General features: G+C 43.7%; 1 protein-coding gene across 1 annotated transcript in view; it reads left to right on the top strand.

Annotated features, from left to right (window-relative positions):
• Positions 1–23,115, top strand: part of LOC310761818 (uncharacterized protein) — a 67,085-nt gene that overhangs the window by 9,345 nt on the left and 34,625 nt on the right. Inside the window, exons 2-9 of the mRNA XM_083612017.1 lie at positions 9,811–9,877; positions 11,484–11,703; positions 13,251–13,422; positions 17,890–18,058; positions 19,459–19,524; positions 19,624–19,741; positions 20,469–20,617; positions 22,443–22,586. Of these exons, the coding sequence (XP_083468143.1) occupies positions 9,811–9,877; positions 11,484–11,703; positions 13,251–13,422; positions 17,890–18,058; positions 19,459–19,524; positions 19,624–19,741; positions 20,469–20,617; positions 22,443–22,586 (1,105 nt within the window). The remainder of the gene's footprint in view (positions 1–9,810; positions 9,878–11,483; positions 11,704–13,250; positions 13,423–17,889; positions 18,059–19,458; positions 19,525–19,623; positions 19,742–20,468; positions 20,618–22,442; positions 22,587–23,115) is intronic.

Genomic DNA, 23,115 nt, shown 5'->3' with positions numbered 1-23,115 from the left:
CATCTGCACCCGGGGTAGTCAACCTGGTCCCTACCGCCCACTAGTGGGTGTTTTAGGATTCCAGGTGGGCAGTAAGGGGTTCTACGGCACATGTTACTGCAGCACTGGTGGGCTGTAAGGAAATTTTACCATCAAGAAAGTTGCATTAGTGGGCGGTAGGTATAAAAAGGTTGACTACCCTGATCTACACTATCAAAACCATTCCTTAACCCTTCCTTAATGTTAAAAACCATGAGTGTAGATCTGTCCCTGTTTTTAGCTGCTTGTGGATTCCCCTCTGGGAAAAATATTTATCATAGCATCATACTGCACGATTCCCAGTGATGAGGCCAAGCACATAGGATCTTGGGTGGTACTTCAGACTGAAAGAAAAAACCCCTCATAGCATTCATTAAGCTCTACATTGTATATTCTATACAAACTGACTGTCCCAAACCAGACTGTTACATAGCAGTTAAATAAACCGGGATGCCTGTGGCAATGAAACACAGTTGTCTCAAGTGTTCAGCAAATATTATTATTCTCCACATTCTTCTTAAAGCAAATGTAGTGTTTTCCTGGAACCCTGCATGCCACATGCTGAACACTTTGTTAATCCTGTACCATGCTAGGGAAAAGTTCAAGCTCTTGCTGAAAACTTCATTTTGTTAACTTAGAAACCACCAGTGTGGCAACAACTGCATTCCATTACTCAATCTGGATGAGAAAGGCATTTAGCACATTCTATGGTGCTGATTCCTGCCACTGTAAACTGAATCCTGAAGCATATTATATCAATTTAACCAGATTTTGAGTGAGTATCCAGTTTCAGAAAAGCGTGGGGGAATAAAGGGTACAAGACTTTCAGCTCAGGCTCCCATATTATAACCTCTCGTTTTGTTTATTTATTACTTCACAGGGTAAATGTGTCCAAGCCTCCAAAAAAGGGTCAAAGGACAAGCTGTACAGCTGTTCCCATTATGCATATTTACTTAGGATTAAAACCCAGTGATTCCCATAAAGTGTGTATAGATTGTAAAATGCTAGTGTCACATTTTAGCATGGTGCTTTGCCTGTGCGCTTTATTTTTTGGTGAGAACTACCGTACTTGTTCGCATGTAGCCGGGAGTACTTGAGAAGCACATGCAGGGCTGTCCCTAGGATAAATGCAAACACAGCCTCTCAATTCAACTTGGTGCCCCCTCAGACCCACAACCCTGGCAACCGCCTAGTTCACCCACCCCTAAGGCCAACCCTGGTTAGGTAAAGGTAAAGGGACCCCTGACCATTAGGTCCAGTCGTGGCCGACTCTGGGGTTGCGGCACTCATCTCGCTTTATTGGCCGAGGGAGCCGGCGTACAGCTTCCGGGTCGTGTGGCCAGCATGACTAAGCCACTTCTGGCAAACCAGAGCAGCGCACAGAAACACCATTTACCTTCCCGCCGGAGCAGTACCTATTTATCTACTTGCACTTTGATGTGCTTTCGAACTGCTAGGTGGGCAGGAGCAGGGACCGAGCAACGGGAGCTCACCCCGTCGCGGGGATTCGAACTGCCGACCTTCTGATCGGCAAGTCCTAGGCTCTGTGATTTAACCCACAGTGCCACCTGTGTCCTTGTTAGGTGACACAAATAAAAATATATAACTAACAGTGCAGTCTGGTTGTGATCGTTTTGCCTGCTTCAGCCAAGAAAATGGGGCTTGCTAAGGGCCCAATTTGTTTACATGTATTATTATTAATAACCATAATTAGTTGCTTTTTTGCATGGCAGCTCAAAGCGACTTATAATATTTTAAGCAAAAACCAAGCACACACATACATGGAAACCAGCATTTAAAAAAAGAATCTGAAAGACAATTCTATTTTTTAAAAAGGTAGATCGAAACAGCCCAAACCCACAAAAGGCTATAATTAAAAGCCAAAGCCTTATGGAATGAATGAACGATCTTCCTTAGAAGATATGTAATTATGGCACCAAGCAGTAGTTTAAAAAAAAAAGGAAAAGAAAGGTACTGGTACACACCATGAAGTTTTTACAGTAAGCGCCACATTTTTAACATTGGGGGGTGGGGTGCTGGTACTGCATACCATTGAGTACCCCCAGAAAAAACACATGGGTACCAATGGAGACTCATTCTATAAACAGGGAGCCACCACCGAAAATGCCCCTTCTCTTGTTGCTATCCTCCAGACCTCCTGCTCAAAGAAGGGCCCTCAGATGATGATTGCAGTTTCCAGATGGGTTCACATGGGAGAGAGGCAGTCCTTGGAGAATTGGGGTCCTGGGCCAAAAAAGACTTTATGGGTCAAAGCCAGCACTTTGAATGGTGCCAGTTTTATTAGAAGTGCCGTCCAGTTAAAGGAGTCTTCAGAATGGGTTTGTAGTTATGCTCTCCCCAGGGAGGTTTGGCTGGTGCCTTCATTATACCCCATTAGGCGGCAGGTGGAAAGGTTTTTCTTCCACCTGGGCCTTGGGCTGATGGACATGTGAAATATAGAATCGTAGACTTGGAAGGGACCCTATGGATCATCTAGTCCAACCTTCTGCAATGCAGGAATATGCAGCTGCTCCATATGGGGATCAAACCTGCAGCCTTGGGGTTATCAGCACGATGCTCTAACCCAGTCTTTGTTGTTGGAGGGGGAGGTTATTGGTTTCTTTTGGTTCTTAATTTTATTATGAATTTTGTGGTTTGTTGGTTTGTTTTCGTTCTTATTTTTATTCTGTTTTTCATACTGTCATGTTGATGTTGTGAGCCGCCCGGAGAGCTACAGACGAAAGGTGGCCCACAAATTTAATACAAAATAGTAATTTTTAGTGATGTGTGGAATTAATAGTGATGTATGGAAGTGAGAGCTGGACCATAAAGAAGGCTGATCGCTGAAGAATTGATGCTTTTGAGTTATGGTGCTGGAGGAGACTCTTGAGAGTCCCATGGACTGCAAGAAGATCAAACATTCTTAAGGAAATCAGCCCTGAGTGCTCACTGGAAGGACAGATCCTGAAGCTGAGGCTCCAATACTTTGGCCACCTCATGAGAAGAGAAGACTCCCTGGAAAAGACCCTGATGTTGGGAAAGATAGAGGGCACAAGGAGAAGGGGACGACAGAGGACGAGATGGTTGGATGGTGTTCCCGAAGCTACCAGCATGAGTTTGACCAGACTGCGGGAGGCAGTGGAAGACAGAAGTGCCTGGCGCCCATGGGGTCACGAAGAGTCGGACACGACTAACGACTAAACAACAACAAGTAATTTTTATTCTTATCCTCGCTCAGTCCCTAGGGCTGATTTCTGAGGAGCCAGGCAGGTGAGGATCAAGCTCGCGAGTCTGGGCTTGTTCCCTGAAGCAGGATCCGAGTCCATTCTTCCGCGCCTGGGTGATTCAGAGCAGCCCCGGCGCCCCTGGCAGCGACGACCCACCGCCTCCTCCGTCCCGCCCAAGCGTCCAGGGCCGCCAAGAGGCGGGCTTCGCCTTAACGGGCAGGGGCGGAGCTCCCCTCGGCCCTCGGTGCCTGAGGCGAGTCGTGGCGAAGCTGCCGGCCGGGAGAGTCCAGGTGAGGAGAAGGCGCTGGGCGCAGGGCGCGCGGGTCTGGGTCGGCTGCTGACGGGCTGAGGGTCCGCGAGAGGGGACAGCCTGCCGCCGCCGCCGCCGCCTTGCCTCTGTATGAGGATTAGGCGCCGCCGTCTTGCGTGGCTCTTTCTCGAGCCCAAGGGGAGCGCGCTGTGTGGGGAAAGCGTTTAGGCAAGTTCCTGGCACCGGGTGAGTCACGCTTTGGACCCGGCAGCGCGGCCTCTTCTTGCCCGCGAGGACAGGCTGGCCTGGGGCGGGAGGGAGCAGCAGGTTCTTCCAAGAGCCGCGGGGAAGAGACCGGACGGGTTCTTCTCGCCTCCGCCGCGAGCTTCGCCGTTGCCTTTCCTGGCGCCTTTGAGGGGGGCAGATCAGTAGGTGGAGAAAGGGAAAGGGAGCTTCAGCTGCAGTCATTTCTGAGGAGTCCTGACAGACAGACAGACAGACAGACAGACAGAAGCCAACTGGGCATCCCTCTATAGAGGTGTCTTGTTTAGGCAGGTTGCTGTCAGTCTTGAATGTGTACAGAGCTGTTTCCCTTTTTTTCAGCAGCCTGCCTTGACGGACACTTTCCCGAAATGGGCTTCAGAGGCCCTTTATGAAGTTGACCTGAGTGGATTTAGAAACACGCAGGATCCAAACAGGTTAGAAACCTAATCTGGTTTCCGACTGGGACCTGTTAATATCCTCTCGAGTTCTCTACCACGAGCAAACTCTGGTTTTCACCCCTTTGAGGATTTTCCAGACTTTTTACTAAAGTGGGCAAAAGGACAACAGGCAAGATACCTCCTTTTCAAAGGAGCACCTTCTACAGAATCAAGGGATCGCTTTTAACAAGCTGCTAATCCCTATGATTTTCAGAGAGAGGGAAAGCACCAAAAATCTCAGTTTTTTTAATTCCACTCCGTTGGCAACAACCCATCTCCAAATGGCATATTTGATTCTCCTAGACTTATGAATGCTAACTGATCTCCCCCAATGCAAGGCCTGTCTTTGGAAATGGCAGTATTTGGTATATGATGTGTAACTTATTTCTGTCCATACCATACCTATTCCAAATGCAGCTGACTCCATAGGTTTGGTCCAGTAATTTGGAGAGGGAGGCAGCTTCACATAGAATTAAAAACATAGGTTGGTATTCAACCAACTCAGAGTGGACTCATTGAAATTAATGAACATGACCAAGGTCCATTAATTTCCATGGGTCTACTCCAAGTTAAAATCACTTGAATACCACTCATTGGGTTGTATCCTTCTAAGTCATGTGCTGGAAACTAATTGCCTTCCAGATTTTACTGAATCACAGCTCCCATCAGTGCCGGCAAGAATGGCCAATGGCCTGGGATGTTGGGAGTTGTACCTCAGCAACATCTGGAGGGCCAAAAGTTTAGCACATCTGATGCATTTCACAACTTAACCTAAATTCATTGATTTCAGTGGGTCTGTTCTGAGTATGACAACTTGGTAGGTGTGGGCAATTTAAATCCACCCTTCCCCAAACAAGAACCAAGTGATTCTCATCCTTGGTGGCTAGCATGTTAAGTCTTTGCTCGGAACTATTAAGTGATTCATGGGTGATGCATTGGCAATACATTTAAAGTTCATAAGTGATTGAAAATCCAAGCATGCCATTACATTCCCTCTGGTCCCGGTGTTAAGTGTTTTTAGTTATATAAATCCAGTGAGCCTTGGCTTCTTTTGTTCCTTCGTGTCTCTCTCAGAGTTAAAGTCCTTGTTTGCTATTTTGGTGCAATGTGTAAATGGGACATTGTTGACTTTGCTGCATATTTTCTGGGTGATGGTAACTATGAGGTGCTGAGTGAACTTTCCCTGTTAACTTACTCTTGCCTTGCTTTTGACCACTCCTACATCTGGAGGGGAACCAGTTGAACTATGGCTTGCCTTTCTCTTGAATGTGGCCTGCATAGATTGTGAATGTGGCCAACATTGTGTGTTGGGCATTCTGAAGTTCTAGTTGCTAAATCAATGATTAGCAGAATGATTTTTATTGGATTTCTCATTTGTCCTTAACCATAAGGTTCCAGGTTACAACAGTATTTGTTTTTAAAAATCTGTTAAAACAATTGGCAATCAGGATATATATTTGGAGTGACAAAGGCCAGGGTAAAAAGGTGAAAGATGAAAGTAGTATGGGGGTCTATTGTGAGTTGTATTCCTGTAATGAATGTTCTTACTTCCAATTCTAAGATTCAGTTATCCAGAATTGAAGTGCAAGCTCTAAGTTTTCAGTGGTTTATTGCTCTTCACTTTTATGTCGCAAGTGACTGCTAATAATGTTAATAAAGGCTTAAAAATTAAAAACAAACTAGTGACTCACTTGATAGTGATATTCATTTTAATAAGAGTAATTGAAACTGTGTATGGGGTGGGTCCTAGTTTGCTTTTAAGCATCACCTTTCTAAAAGGAGAATGTCTGCTTCTGGCTTATTTAGCATAGAGCACTGCGTGTGTGTTATGGAATGCTGGCTATCTCTTTCCAGGCATTAATAAATCAACTGCAGACAGAATAAACAACACAAATAGCTAAATTAAGGTCCAAGGCTAAGTGCAAGGCTATAATTTCTTGTAACTCCTTTGTAAAGTTTGCAGTTGTATTGTGTCTATCCAGCCTGGGCTCTGGTTTGTCTGCACGTGTTGGATGTAAGGAGGAATGTCAACTTAGGATGGGTTAGGTCCTCACATGACTCTGTGCCAGGTAATGTGGCTGTATTATTCAGCCTGGGCACGCTGGATTCTGTGTGCAGAGGTGCCACTTACATGTGATAGTCAACCATTGTAGATAAGCTGGGCAAGGTTTAGGCAATGTGTGTGGAAGGGAGCTGAGCCTGGTGGCTGCAATCTTGATGCAGTACTGCACATTCTGTACATACACATTTGTTAATTTGGGGGAAAGGATTTGGTGCTTCCAAATTATTAACCCAAGAGCGCTGTTCTGAAAGTCAGCGATCAATACAGCACAGATATGGATTGTAGCTAACATGCCCTGTTAGCTGCTTCCCAAACCAGCAGTTGGAACACAGTGGATGCGGAGTAAATGTGAGAATTCCAGAATTCCAGAACTTTTTTTTTTAATATAAAAAATCATGTTTGAAATTGTTGTGTCAGAATCACACACACACACACACACACACACTGTAGAGCTACATTTGGAAGAGCACTGTGTGTGTTTCATGGGTGCCAACTCCCTGGGGCCCTGGGTGCCTGAGCACCCACAAAATTCCCCATGAAGGGGCCGGGCACCCACAAATCTGGATGCAAGGGCCATGCATGCTGCATGGCACCCATGACCCCGGGCACCCACGGTCGCAGGGCCAAGGTGGCACTCCTGGGGTGTTTGTGTGTGTGTGTGTGTGTGTGTGTGTGTGTGTGTGTAAGCTGAAGCAAAAGTGGCAACTTTTCAGCCCCTGTTGAATACCTGCTTTGAAAAACATACTACCTTTTTGCAAAAGGAAGGCTGAGTGGAGTTAACCATGAGCAGGCTGAGGACAGAATACTAACAGTGGCTTTTCACTTGATATTTTGTACTAAGTGTTAGGGAACGTGGACATCAGGCCACTTGTGATGGGCATTTGTACGTTTCATTTATTTACAACTAAATACTACTACACTGATTTCAGGTGGCTTACAATCACCTAACATCCCAGTAACACAGCACAGTAAGCAAAACCTCGTTATCCAAGGCTGACCGATTATAACTTTAATTCTGCTTTCTGCCATTTTTTTATTAGGAAAGAAATTAGACTGCAAGTCTTATAATTTTGTCATGCCTCTCTTAAAAACTGGTGCCACATTGGTTGCCTTCCAACCCTCCCATGAGGATTTTGAGTTTAAAGACATTTTACATTTTTAGCATTAGATGACCAACTGTTTCACATTTTTATGTTATTTACGAACTCCTGATGCTATCCAGACCGAGGGTTGGCTTTTAATGTGGTGTTTAGCCCTAGAATTTTAATCTTATTTTTATCCAACATCCTTTGCAGAGAAATCAGACACAAATATTCTGTTTCTCTCCAAAGTCTTTTTTGAAGTTGTTTTTCTAATGGTCTGACACTCCCAGGCTCGCTCAGTGCTTGTGATTTTGAAGAAATTTGTATCCCCACCCCACCCCCGTGCCCCTAACAATATGCTCAAATATCTTCTCACGTGCCTCACTGGTAACTTGTGTTTGTTTTAGGAGAGCTTATTTCCTCTTTTTTTGTCCTTTTTATTTAGATGAGACTTGCACTTTTTAAAGAAAAGGGTCTTGGCTTTTGCAGCTCTATTGACGTGCATTACTAACCACACATCCTGTTGGGCTTCTTTCTTAATCCATGGTGTGCACTCCAGATGAGCTTCTGTTGTTGTGGTTTTAAATAACTTCCAAGACTCCTCAATACTTTCCCTTTCGACTTCCTTATAATGCATCTTCACCATTTGGAGGAATTTTCCTCTCTTGAAATTAAACGTGACTCTGTTGAACCTTGTTGGTGGCTTCCCACTTCCATTTAAGTTGACTTGATAGCACTGTAGTTACTGTTCCTCGCTAGTTTGGCTGCATCTTTGTCTTGTACCAGATCCGAAGTATCTCCAAGAATGAAGGACCTCTCAATATCAGCTGTGTAGAACAGGGGTCAGCAAACATTTTCAGCAGGGGGCAGGTCCACTGTCGCTCAGACCTTGTGGGGGCCCGGACTATATTTCGGAAAAAAAAATATGAACGAATTCCTATGCCCCACAAATAACCCAGAGATGCATTTTAAATAAAAGGACACATTCTACTTTTGTAAAAACATGCTGATTTCTGGACTGTCCACGGGCCGGATTTAGAAGGCGATTGGGCCGGATCCGCCCCCCGGGCCTTTGTTTGCCTACTCATGGTATAGAATGAAACTTGACAGGAAATCTAATTTTGTTGATTCTGGCCAACAAGAAAACAATGCTAGCAGAATTTATTCTTATTATCCACTTCCACAGAGAACAGATCTTCCAAGTACCCCTATTTTCCAGGAATCCATCCTGGTTTCTGATTTGATCCCGTAATGTCCCACTTTTCCTTAGGATGCTCCTATTTTCATCGGAGAAATGTTGGAGGGTATAGGACATCCCCAGGTCTTTTTTAGCCAGAACTCACCAGAACTGAGTTCTGGCACTTCTCAGGTGGGCGCCATGGCCATTCTAAGAGAACAAGGGGGTTGTTCATGGTGAGTTCCAGCACCACTTTTTCTAGAAAAATAGCACTGGATGTCCCTATTTTCATTGGAGAAATGTTGGCGGGGATGTATCAGTTTACATCAGAGAAATGTTGGAGGGCATGGGATCGTGAAGGCCAAACTGCCCAAAGTATATACAGCATGTTTAGCAGTGATCACTACTTTCCCCCAGAAAAAGCAAAGACGTGAAATCTCCCATGCAGCACATTTGCAACTCTTCTGAATGTGGAATATTGGGTAGGAGCTAATGCAGGGAAGTGTCATGATCAGCTGTGGAATGTTGTTCATGGCAGTAATTCTTACAAGGTAGTGTTTTTCAACCTGGTGCCCTCCAGATGTGTTGGATCACAACTCACACCAGCCCTGGTCTTTGGCTGTGCCGACTGGGACTGATGTGAGTTTGTATCTCAGTGCATCTGGTCACCAGCTTGGGAAAACTGCTGTAGAGTATGTGGTCAGGTTCCTGTGTACCCAAACCACTCAGCAAAGAGCTAAGAAATTTCCCGTGTTTCTGTAAAAGGGGTTTCAATAGTCTGTTTTCTTGCTGAAAATGATTGTGGCAATAGTTGAGCTGTTCATGCAGCCTGGAAATTATCGATATCTCTCAATTTGTGAATGCATATAGATTGGTATGGCAGAAGCCAAGCTTGACATGAACTTTCAAATAGCCATTTGCATGGTGGGGAGTATCACTTTTTAAAAATCCTTTCAAGCCTCTGATGTAAATTAGACTGAGAGATGGTAACTGGCCTAAGGACACACAAAGGGTCCAGGATATGAAACCAAATTCATTTCATTAACCAGGTGATCAAACAGGGCTCTTTACGAAATGTGTTTTTTTTTTACACCACTGATGGCTGGTAGGTAAGTGTGGCTGTGCTAGTTATTTTTGTGAACTTCAGGTTTATTTGACTTTCTTCTAAATGCAATAGTCCTTAGCATCGGATATGTCATCCTTCCCCTTTATACATATTGTGAACATTTTGACTGTAGCAGAGAATTTTAGAAAGCTATTGCAGCCCTGAATATCTTTCCTTTCCTTTGCCAGCAGAAGATGGTATCTGCGTTGCAGCTCTTATGCTGGATCTGTCTGGCTTATTCTTCGTCCAGTATTTGTAAGTCAAATTTATGTTTCTTATTTGTTTGCTTGCTTGCTTGCTTTAGCTACCTACACCACGGTGGATGTAATCATACTCCCATCTAGTTTCTCCACAAAGTTACACAAATATAAGTGCCGCTTCCATGAGGGGCTGGTTTGTTTTCGTTATTTTGCAGGTGCATAGCTCTTACTTTATTTCTGCCTGCTTGCTTAATTACTCTGAGAATGCACAAACTTGAAAAGCGCAGGTGAAAACCAGTGCATATGAGGGAATATGAAGGCTGTGTCTGTGGTCTGTAGTGCTTCACTTGTGTGTATATTCATCACTAGTTAACCTATAGTCAAGTGATGAACATCCATCACAGTTTTCTCTCCCTCCCTCCGCCCGCCATGAGTCAACTGGGGTTGCAGTTTCTCAAAATGCAGCACTTTCCCCAACAAAAATGGGAAGAGCTGTTCTTAACCCATTTATTCTTCAAAAAACCTTTTAATTTTATGTTTTATATATACCGTCATACTGGCTGTTGCCTGTATATACTCTGATACTGTAGTGCCTCATGCTTTGCTCAATGAATGCAATATTCAGAGGTGAACTTCTCATGAACCCTTCTAGAAAATCTCAAGCAAAATTCCTCTCATCTCAAAACTCTTAAAGAAGCAGCAGATGCGCCAACACTCAAGATTACATTAAATTGCCGTATTTTACATCACCAGCGATTATATTTTGTTTGATAACGAATGGGGTGCGGAATTGGCTTCCTGGGCTCTTCTTTGTGTTTCTGTTAAGAAGCTGAATTGCATTCTCAATTAAATCTTGCCAGTTTTGCATTAAGAATGTATCAGACGTGTATTGCATAGTGTTATGCTTGCACTTCTAAAATTCTGAAAGCTGCGTCGCACAAGCTGTGATTTGCAGATACTCATATATGCGCCCCCTCTCTTGGCTCAGTAAACTTGACTTCTCCACACGCCCCCCCCCAATTCCACATTAGGGCCCTGTGGCATTCTCTGTGCCTGCAATCCTAACCCTACCTACGTTGGAGTAAACCTTGCTCCTGAGTAGACGTGATTAGGATTTGGCTGTTTGGGAATGAAACAGGGTCAAATAACAATCCTGCCCTTGCAAGGCTGCCTTATCTGTTGCTTGCAGTCTTCCCACGTTCCAGGCTAGAGGAAGGGAGCCTTTCTCAAAAGCCTCCAGTCAGATTTTCCAGCCGCAGCAGTTGCCAGATAAATAGAAGGAGACAGTTTTCCACCCTGGGTTTGGGGTGGGGAATACAGGGGAAGATGCAGTTAACCTGACAATGCAGCACCTCAGATTCAATTGGAGCCGGAGAATGATTTGGGACGTGCAAGTGCTGTTAGTTTCATAATGCATCTGAGCATTCATGGGACAAGTTCATACTACTAGTTGGACGAGTTTGTGCTAGCTAGATAGTAAGTTTGGGCAGCATTGCTAATTGCAAGGCGCAAGGAAGAAAGGCAAAGTTGGCACAAATGAGTTGGCACACAGTGGAATGATGGGGAGCTGTGTTGTGAATTTTCAGGCTTACTGCAAGTGTGTCTGTTTGCACTAGCAAAGTACATCATTTGTCACACATTATATGCAATTTACTCATTAGGTGTACGCTTAGCGACCAATGTGCGTGCAGGGGAGCCTGGGGTCATCTGCTGTCCGCTGCTGTCTTCCAAACAATCCAATTACTCTGTGACTTGGCACATAAACGGTAGTGATATACCCATAACTACGGATAACTACTCCAGGATCCATCAACGAGGAGACAGGCTTTGGTTTAGCCCTGCAATGATAGAAGACTCCGGATTTTATGAGTGTCGCATTCAGTAAGTTTCTGCAAAGTTCATGTTTTTTTCTCTCAATTGAAAGTAGCTGTTAGGTTCTATAGTTCTGACTTGAGTGAGTTCAGCAACGATAGGGAAACATAAATTTAGAATTTTGCCCATTTTGTCTTAACAATTTTTGGGGGGCTTCAGCTGTGTAATGTTGAAGTGAGAAGCAATCTGCAGGCTGTGTATAAACCCTGCTGAGACTTCTTTGAAATAAAACATGCATTGGAGTCAACTACATTTTCCCCCCTATGTGTTTAGTAAAATTGATACAGGAGGTAAGTTTTATTTCTCTCCTGTCACTGTAATTTCTTTAAAGCTTGATGCACACCGTTTGGAGATAACAGGGAACTGTTGCTGAATGCAATCCATGCTCTTTGCTCAGAAGGTAATAATAATAATAATAATAATAATAATAATAATAATAATAATAATAAAAAATTTTCTTTGTACCCTGCCCGCCCTGGCTGGAGTCGGGCTCAGGGCAGCTACCATCATAAAACTAACACAGTATACAAAGAACATAAGAACATAAAAACAGGCAATCAATTAATTAAAATACATCGTAAAATTAGTTCAAAGGAAATTAAAATCTGGACAGATGGGAGTCCATGGGTAAAATTAAGAGTGGTTAATATTCTCCAGGGCCAACTGTTACTACTGGTCTTATAAAGGACCTGTGAGTGGGCTAGGAGGCCTCTTTAATGCTTTTTCTTATACAAAAAGAAAAGAATCAGACTGAACCTCAATCAAAGGCCTGGCAGAACAGCTCCGTCTTGCAGGCCCTGCAGAAAGATGCATGATGCAGAGGGATGAGAGAAGGGATTAGCAGGCAGCCATCTTGTTTGTATGTGGCTTCAGCCATGATTTGTGAAGTTGGCCATCTGAACATGACCTCAGCCTAATAACCTAACAACCTATAGTTTTCAGGCTATAAAATACAATTCTTGGAAAAAAGAGCAAGATGCAAAAGTAAGTATCTCTGTAAGTGGTGCACAGTGGGGCGACTTCTTTCTGTGCACCCCAAATTCTGCCCCGCATGGTCCACAACGGGAAGCTCTGTTGCACAAGTGGAGGTCTGTAGTGCATGTGAAATGGCAGCACTGGCTACAATCCAATATAAACAAAAGGATCATTTTTGTTTCCCCCCAGTAATTTTTTTAGAACTGTTACATCATGTTATTCCAGCTAATTCTGGCATTTTATGAACACCATGAAACCAAACCTCCTGGCCACAATGTTGCCTCTTAAGCCATCCCTTACACATTTTTATATTCTGTCCTTCATTTATTTTCTTCTTCTACTTCCTGGAACAACAAACTAACAATAAACAGCCAGACACTTCTAGAGTATTATTATTTTGAGTTGGTTCTTGTCTGCTGAATTGTGATCCAATTCCACATCTTACTATTCTGAAAAGTACACCCAGATCTGGTTATTCTCATGATGTTTTTCTAATCATTAAATGCTAATATAATGCCAGTATCCTGTGGGTATCTCTTAATAATTAATAGATGTACTGATATCCCTTTTTTTCATAACAGAAATTCAACAAGAGATAGGAAGGAGCTCCGTGTTTTCAAGAACGATGATGGTTTATGCTTTAATAGAAATTACGTTTATCCACAAAGAATACATTTGCATAATACTGGAAAGCTAAAGTGTCCCGACCTCCAGAATTTTGAAAGTGAAAGGACTCCACTTCAGTGGTCCAAGGTTGGTGTCTTTCTGTGCGATAACAGCCTTTTGAATGTTTTATCTTATTGGAGGTATCTTTTTTTCCTAAATCAGAGGTGGGGAACCACATTCAGGTGGTGGGCCATATTTGGTTGTGGAGAACCTTCTGTGGGTCTTGCATGAAACATTACAATTTAAAAGACACAGCACAAAAACTAGGAGGAGGAAGGCAGCAAACTAAAGCACTAGATATAGGCCATCAAGTTCCAACAATAACCAGCTGAAATAGGAATAGTTTAAGACAGGGGTTGGGGAAGCTTTGACCCCTTAGGTGTTGGTGAATTGCTGCTCCCATCATCCCTGGCTATTGCTTATGTTTGCTGGGGTTGATGTGAGTTTGTAGTGTAACAACATCTGGAGGGCCAAAGGTTCCTCGTACCTGGTTTAAGGAAAAGATGAGCCAAACATTGCTGCTGTCTCAGTAGGGCCAGTGGGATAGTCTTGCTTCCCTTCTCTCCCTCTGCTGGTGAGAGATGGCATGGTTGTTGCTAGATGAGCAATTCATACTGTTTTCTGATACAAACTTCAAAATATGGTACATGTGGCTTTTAGCTAGTAAGACACCTATTCCCCCCCCAAGTAGTTTTAAAATATGAACAAAAATACATGGAGCATCTCATACATGAATATAAATATATGAACAAAGCAAACTATGCTAAGACAAGCAAAAGTAACTGCTAAGCAGATGCAGCTGGGAACACGTAAATTGTTCCAATTTTTACTCTAAAAGGAAGGAAGGATGTCCACCCCCCTGACATCTTAAGAAACTGTGTGTGAGAGAGATAACTGTAATCCAGTGCATACACACTTGAGAACAAACTTTTTTGAAATCTTTTAAGTATCAGATGCTAAGAATAGTTTGTTCCCACCTTTTTTTAAAATAAAAAAATTATGAAAACATCTAAGTGGTTCACAAGAAATACTAAAATGATCCATTAAAACAGTTAACAGTGATTTTAATTATTTTAAATGGTTTTAATAGTAAAAGAGATTAAAAGAAGACAGCAGTGAAAAAGATAAAGACAGTCAACATCTGCACGTCAACATTTTTCACTAGCCATTTGTGCTGTAAAAAAAGAAATAATGTTATTTCTTTTAACATTTCTCCATTAACATGGAGTTAATTTCAGAGCCTATGTCCTGCTCCCATTGTTCTTTGATTCTGTCAAGGGGGTTTGTGGGATTTTGGAGCAGTATTTTGTATATTGTGGATACCATCCCTTTACCGTGTCCCTCTGCTGTCAGAAGCTTTTCGAAGGAGGTCAAGGGCCTTGTGGCTGCTGATTTTACTGCTGAATTGTTTAAGAAGGCATGTAGTTGATGATGTGTTAGCCAAGGTATTTGGGTGTCCCCTAGTTTGTCTTGTATTTATTGTGTTGGTATGGGTTTGCCATTTTTGTAGAAGTCTTTTAGACAGTGTAGGCATATGGCTTGCCAGGTTTTTATCTGGGGGTTTTGTGCTGCATGTTGCAATAGTTGGCGATAGGCCAGGGGGGTTAGTGGGAATGGGGATAATTTGCCTACATAATAATAATAATAATAATAATAATAATAATAATAATAATAATAATAAAATTATTTATATCCCGCCCTCCCCAGCCAAAGCCGGGCTTAGGGCGGCTAACAACAAGCAAATAATCCAACATTCTAAAAACATTTCATTATAAAAATTAATTAAAATCAAATTGATGGCAACCGTTAAGCAAAATTCTGTGCAGATTGCCAGAGGAGGGAGTCAGGCTGCGCCCTGACCAAAGGCCTGGTGGAACAGCTCTGTCTTGCAGGCCCTGCGGAAAGATGTCAGGTCCCGCAGGGCCCTAGTCTCTTGTGACAGAGCGTTCCACCAGATTGGAGCCGCAGCCGAGAAAGCCCTGGCTCTAGTTGAGGCCAGCCTAACCTCTCTGTGGCCTGGGACCTTCAGGATGTTTTTATTTGCAGACCGTAAGTTCCTCTGTGGGACATACCAGGAGAGGGGGTCCCATAGGTACGAGGGTCCTAGGCCGTATAGGGCTTTAAAGGTTAAAACCAGCACCTTAAACCTGATCCTGTACTCCACCGGGAGCCAGTGCAGCTGGTATAGTACCGGATGAATGTGATCTCGCAACGAAGACCCCATAAGGAGTTTCGCCGCAGCATTCTGCACCTGCTGGAGTTTCTGGGTCAGTCTCAAGGGCAGCCCCACGTAGAGCGAGTTACAATAATCCAGTCTGGAGGTGACCGTCGCATGGATCACAGTGGCTAGGTCAGGGCGAGAGAGATAAGGAGCCAACTGCTTAGCTTGGCGGAGATGAAAAAATGCCGCCTTTGTTATAGCTGTAATCTGCGCCTCCATAGAGAGGGAAGTATCGAAGATTACACCCAATCTCTTAACGGATGGTGCTGGCACTAATTGCACCCCCGCAAGAGATGGGAGTTGCCCCCTCAATCCCATATCGTCCCATCCCAGCCAGAGGACCTCTGTCTTCGAAGGATTTAACTTCAACCGGCTCCCACGTAACCATCCAGCCACAGCTTCCAGACATCTGATCAGTGTGTCTGGGGCCGAGTCAGGATGGCCATCCATCAACAGATAGAGTTGGGTGTCATCGGCATACTGATGGCAACCCAGCCCAAAACTCCAGAAAAGCTGGGCGAGGGGGCGCATAAAGATGTTAAAAAGCATTGGGGAGAGTATCGCACCCTGAGGCACTCCACACACCAAGGAGTGGCGCAATGACAATTCCCCCCCAAGCGCCGCCCTCTGTCCCCGACCAGAGAGAAACGAGCGCAGCCATTGAAGGACTGTGCCCTGGATCCCCACGTCGGCAAGGCGGTGGTCCAGGAGTTTGTGATCGACCATGTCGAAGGGTGCTGACAGGTCTAGAAGAATCAGCAGCCCCGACCTGCCTCGATTCAGCTGCCTGCGGAGATCATACTTTCCCCTTCTATGCTTTAAACATGGACTGTGGGAACCTGTTCAGTGTTGTGGGGATTTTCTTTAGTTTGTTTTGGAGAAATGGGTATGTTGCTGTGGGGATGATTTCGATGGTCTCTCTCCCAAGTGGACCCATTGTTTCATCTCGTCTTCTTGAATATACAGTGGTACCTCGCAAGACGAATGCCTCGTAAGATGAAAAACTCGCAAGCCGAAAGAGTTTTTCGTTTTTTGAGTTGCTTCGCAAGACGAATTTCCCTATGGGCTTGCTTCGCAAGACGAAAACGTCTTGCGAGTTTGTTTCCTTTTTCTTAAAACTGTTAATACCCAGGGAATCCGTGCTTCGCAAGACGAAAAATTCACAAGACGAAAAATTCGCAAGACGAAAAAACTCGCAGAACGAATTAATTTCGTCTTATGAGGTACCACTGTACAGGATTATGTGGTGTACTTGGTTGGTGATGTAATATGTTTCTATGTTGGGGATTCCCCATGCTCCTTCAGAGGAGGGGAGGTACAGGTATTTGGGGCTTATTCTTGGCTTTTTGTGTGAGAAAATAAATGAGAGCAGTTTTTTCTCTATTTTGTCTGAGAGGGTGAAATTGGTGTTGTTCCATTTCCTCAAGTCTCTGTTGATTTGTCACCACAGGGACTTGTAATTGTGGAGGTATAGTTTGTTGAGGTTTCTGGTTATTTGAACCACTAGGTACCTGAAGCCTGGGAAGGTTCTGAACCAATCTCCCCCACCCCATGAATGATAATGTTGTTGTTGTTTAGTCATTTAGTCGTGTCCGACTCTTCGTGACCCCATGGACCAGAGCATGCCAGGCACTCCTGTCTTCCACTGCCTCCCACAGTTTGTTCAGACTCATGTTTGTAGCTTCGAGAACACTGTCCAACCATCTGGTCCTCTGTCGTCCCTTTCTCCTTGTACCCCTCAGTCTTTCCCAACATCAGGGTCTTTTCCAGGGAGTCTTCTCTTCTCATGAGGTGGCCAAAGTATTGGAGCCTTAGTTTCATGATCTTTCCTTCCAGTGAGCACTCAGGGCTGATTTCCTTAAGAATGGAGAGGTTTGATCTTCTTGAAATCCATGGGACTCTAAAGAGTCTCCTCCACCACCATAATTCAAAAGCATCAATTCTTCGGCGATCAGCCTTCTTTATGGTCCAGCTCTCACTTCCATACATCACTACTGGGAAAACCATAGCTTTAACTATACGGACCTTTGTCGGCAAGGTGATGTCTCCGTTTTTTAAGATGCTGTCTAGGTTTGTCATTGCTTTTCTCCCAAGAAGCAGGCGTGAATGATAATAATACCTTGCTAATACTACCTTTTGTGCATGGAGATAAATCCTTATTTGCAACTCTCGGTTCCCTCCCAACAGTTGTCCTTAGCTTTGTGAGTCTACATTCTGTGGATTACATTTCTCCGCTTTTTATTGTGCCAGTCTGTGTTTGGGTTCTGTAAATGAACTAAGTTTGTTGCCTTCAGCTTTTAATAATATTTTTCTTGCCTCTTTTTATATTTCAGGCATGCACTCCTGGATTATCTGAAGATGGAAGATTTAGCCATTTTGAGGATTTCCTTGCAATTAAAAATGCAACGGAGAAAGACAAAGGAGTGTATATATGCCAGCTGACATACACCTATCTGGGAAGACAATTGAATGTATCTCGTGCCATTAGTCTAACTCTTTTTGGTAAGTTTGTGTAAGAGGGAAGCAGGGAAAGACCACTTCCCAGCCTGCTCTGGCTAGACTTTCCCTCCCCACTCCTACCAGTTCAGTTGCGGCTGGTCCATTAGAGCAAATGGGACACTGTCCCACTAATTCAGCCTTCATTCCCTTAAGACCACCTGCCTTCCTTCTTCCTTGCATCCAGACCACATCCTCTGCTTCCTCCTCCTCAATCTCAGGGTTGACATTTCTTAGCAGGGGAGGATGGGGACAAACAGAATTTGTTGGCATTGCCTGTCATTGGCTTGTGGTTTTACCTACTGTTGGCCTTCGTCCCTTCTGCTCCACCAGTCCCAATGGGAGCTAGCTGCCATTGTACAAGTCCACATATCAGCAAATAAGAAAATTATTCCTTTTTGCCAGCTGCCCTGTGTCAAGAACCCTGATGACATCTTACATGCAGATATTTGTGGGGCTTTTAAAATGTAGTTTAGTTTTATTTGTAAAATGCTTTGGAAGAGTTTATATCCTGAAAGATGGGGTATAAAGAAGTTAATATATATATTTGCTTCTTGATACTTTATTGGTTAGGTCTGCCACATCTCCGAGTTTTCCTGAAAATACTATTGGTAAGCTACAGAATGTAGGTTATCTAATAATACCACAAATGCATCATAAATGCATTGTTAAAACAAACGTGATTTGTTCCAGAACAGCACTGGGCAAGATCATATTTTTGTTTTTGTATTCTTTTGTCCTTTTACTCCCATGCTGCTTCTGGATCTGTTGAACACTTAAAGGGGTATTTGACTCTGGCCGCTTTTGGAGTTAATGTTCAGTTAAGCGTATCTATGTTAGGTTTCAAAAGTCCGTCTTTTCTAGAGAGGAGTCTTGAATCTTAACGAAAAGTATTGTGACATAAATGTGCAGAACGTTTGCATCAAGATAGTCTGATTTTGTTCATAGTCTGATTAATAGCATTAATAGCATTTGTGATGTACTTGCATGTAATGTCTGGTCAAGATACAAATATTTTGGATTGTAGCCAGCAATTACACAAGTGAAGGCAGCTTGCACCAATCAGTCTCCCACCCCCTGCAGTTCCTTGAAAAATCCTCTTCAGAGGGTTGTCTGGGAAGGCTTTTCAGGAGGTGAAGGGGAAGATTGGTTGTGCAAGCTGCCATCTGTTGGTTCAACCACTAGGTATAAACCTTTGTTTCTAGGCTGCCAATAAATGTTTTACTTGTATCTGGATATGCACCATGAAGCGGCTTTTTCCAATGAGTAGTGAAATAAATGGTTGCTAATGGACGACAGTCCGCAGTAACAAGAAAATAATATCAAGAACTTCCTAGCAGAGCAACGTGTAATAGATTGTGCAACGATGATTTGTTGTTTCTGTTAACACTTCTTTCCATTGTTAGCGCCTCCGAAGAGAATACCGCTGGACATCATTTATCCAAACAATAATTCAATTGAAGTAGAACTTGGTAAGCAACTACTGCACTTAATATGAAACTATTTTTTCATGGTCCTAAACTACATCCTAACAGTTTCTGTTATTTGCAATTATTCTTTCATGTTTTTAGGGTCCAGTATTGCCGTGACCTGTAATGCCTCGTCGGGTATTTGGGATGAACCATATGTATCCTGGAACCTTGAGGATATCTCTACTCGGGATTTAAAAGCAACACTCACCCAGTCTCTGTAAATACTAACTCAATTTCCTTTGGTCTTTGGAATTAGGACAAGTTGGGGGTTACTTGACATTGAAATCATTGTAAGGCGGCATGATATCTAATATGGTGCTTTCCAAATGTTGTGGACAGTGTCGCCCGACCAATTATCAAGGATTAATGTTATAATTATTATTATACTTTTATTTATACTCTGCCTGTTTTCCCCTGAGAGGGAAATACAGGTGGCATACAGGTAAAAATAAGAACAGCTAAAAACATATTTAAAAAAAAACAACCATTAAAAACAATTAAGCATTGTTAGAATATATATTCTATTAAAATCAAACAGCTAATTACAATAAAAAAAACAGCATGGCACCACAGCTCTTTCATTAAAAGCAGTCAATTCCCAATTCCTTTGTTGGAACAAGGAAGTAGTCACCTGATGGCAGAAGGATAACAAGAAGGGAACCAGTCTAATGTCTCTAGGGAGGGAGTTGCAAAGTCTGGGAGCAGTCACTAAGAAGGCCGTCTTCTGTGTAATTTGGATACTGGTATGATTCATAGTGAAACTGAAGGAACGTGGCTTTTTGCTGAAACCAGGAAATTTAATAATTCCCCTCAGCATTTAAGCACAGTTTCTCTATCTTTAATCCTTGTAGCTTTGTTCAAGAAAAGTGTGACACAACATCATACAAATCAGCCCTGTTAAACTTTCATGTTTCTTATTTTTTTCTGCTTTTTTATGCCACCAGGGATAAGTCACCTAATGGAGAACTTCAGCTAGTGAGAGAAAAGTTTAATATTTCTGTAGTGAAACCTAAACACTACCAAAAATACTTCTGCACTGTATGGTCTATTAGAACTGCTCCAAGAGTTGTATACATCATGCTAAAACCTCCAGGTAAGTTTTTTATGTATAAGATGGTATCATGCAGCCTCATGTTGTGTGGTTTTCTGTTGTACACACAGCTAGTGCAACAAGTGAAGGGACGAAGCAGGCATCAGAAACACGCTTGATAACATTTGTTTTAGAATTTTTTTAAAGAAATGCTTCTATTTGGGCAGGCGATATTACGGGAAACAATTGTAGTCATGGGTGTCCACAGGAATTTTTCCGGGGTGGTGGAAGTCAAATGCTGAAAGCAGCCGGGTGGGTTTTGGGAAGTTGGCTGGAAGGCTCCTGGACCCTGTGGGATTATCATGCCAACCCCTCCAAGCTGGGCACAAACTTCCAGGGCTTTGGGAAGGAGGCGCCACGCTTTAATACTTTAATACTCTAATTTAGGGATGCGGGTGGCGCTGTGGGTTAAACCACAGAGCCTAGGACTTGTCGATCAGAAGGTCGGCACGGTCCCCGCGACGGGGTGAGCTCCCATTGCTCGGTCCCTGCTCCTGCCCACCTAGCAGTTCGAAAGCACGTCAAAGTGCAAGTAGATAAATAGGTACCACTCTGGCGGGAAGGTAAATGGTGTTTCCGTGTGCTGCTCTGGTTTGCCAGAAGTGGCTCAGTCATGCTGGCCACATGACCCGGAAGCTGCACGGCGGCCCCCTCGGCCAATAAAGTGAGATGAGCGCCACAACCCCAGAGTCGGTCACGACTGGACCAAATGGTCAGGGGTCCCTTTACCTTTACTCTTAATTTACCAGGAACATTTCGGGGACTAGCCTTGTCCCCCTAGTCCACTGACCGCACGCCACTGTTACAGTCCTGGTCTCCTCACCTCAAAATTGATATTGTAGAGTTGGAAAAAGTTCAGAAAAGGACAAGCAAAATGATCGAGGGGGTGGAGCAATTCCCCTATGATAGAACATTGCAGCAGCTGGGACTTTTAAGTTTAGGTGAAAATTATGTGGAGAAATTGAATACGTTTTCTCATAAGGCAAGAGGCTGGAGACATCCAATGAAGCTGAACATTAGAAGATTCAAGACAGAGAAAAGACAACTATTCACACATAGTTAAACTAAGGGACACAGGTGGCACTGTGGGTTAAACCACTGAGTCTTGGGCTTGCCGGTCGGAAGGTCGGCGGTTCGAATCCCCGCGACGGGGTGAGCTCCCGTTGCTTGGTCCCTGCTCCTGCCAACCTAGCAGTTCGAAAGCACGCCAGTGAAGTAGATAAATAGGTACCACTCTGGCGGGAAGGTAAACGGCGTTTCCGTGCGCTGCTCTAGTTCACCAGAAGCGGCTTAGTCATGCTGGCCACATGACCCGGAAGCTGTACGCCGGCTCCCTCGGCCAGTAAAGCGAGATGAGCACCGCAACCCCAGAGTCGGCCACGACTGGACCGAATGGTCAGGGGTACCTTTACCTTTACCTAAACTATGGAACCTGCTTCTACAGGAGGCAGTGATGACCACCAAGCAGGATGGCTTAAAAGGAGGATTAGACAAATTCATGGAGAAGAGGACCATCAGGGGTTACTAGCCATGATTGCCATTCTTTGCCTTTGCAGTTGGAGTCAACAGTGCTTCTGAATACCAGTTCCTGCAAACACAGAAGGGGAGGGTGCTCTTGGGCTTGACTCCTGCTTGCAAGTTTTCCCACCGGCATCTGGTTGGCCACTGTGAGAACAGGATGCTGGACTGGGTGGGCCATTGGCCTAATCCAGCGTCCTCTTCTTATGTGGGCACAAACTTCTTATGCAATCTGTCACCATGACACTGTGCACCATTGTTTATTTGCCCCGCTTTTTTAACACTTCTTGTTTTACCTTTGCCAATACAGCTCGGAACTTTCAGGGTTATTTGATTGGAGGTCTTGTTTCCCCGCTTCTTGTTATACTGGCAGCTCTGCTCATCTACAAGTTTTTCAAAGTTGACATTGTGCTTTGGTATCGGGAGTCCTGCCAGGTTCTTCTCGGTAAGGGAGGTAAGTTTGCTGCTGTATTTTCAATAGCTTGATGCCATCTAGTGGTGAATGAGAAATAAAAGGGTTTCTGCTCCTCATCATTAAAAATTTTTGTTGTACAGTGGTACCTCGGGTTACAGATGCTTCAGGTTACAGACTCCGCTAACCCAGAAATAGTACCTCAGGTTAAGAACTTTGCTTCAGGATGAGAACAGAAATTGCGTGGCAGCGGCAGGAGGCCCCATTAGCTAAAGTGGTACCTCAGGTTAAGAACAGTTTCAGGTTAAGAATGGACCTCCAGAACGAATTAAGTTCTTAACCCGAGGTACCACTGTACAGTGTACTTTGGTTCTCAAACTTAATCTGTTCTGGAAGCCCATTCCAAAACCAAAGTGTTCCAAAACCAAGGCGTGCTATCCCATAAAAAGTAATGCCAAATGAATTAATTCGTTCCAGACTTTTAAAAAACAACCCCTAAAACAGCAATTTAACATGAATTTTACTATCTATTATGACCATTGATCCATAAAATGAAAGCAGTAAGTGTACT

Source organism: Podarcis filfolensis (assembly GCF_964270895.1).
Source record: "Podarcis filfolensis genome assembly, chromosome: 4".
Taxonomy (NCBI): domain Eukaryota; kingdom Metazoa; phylum Chordata; class Lepidosauria; order Squamata; family Lacertidae; genus Podarcis; species Podarcis filfolensis.
Note: the sequence above shows the minus strand (reverse complement) of the source record. Positions and strands in the feature narration are given on the sequence as shown.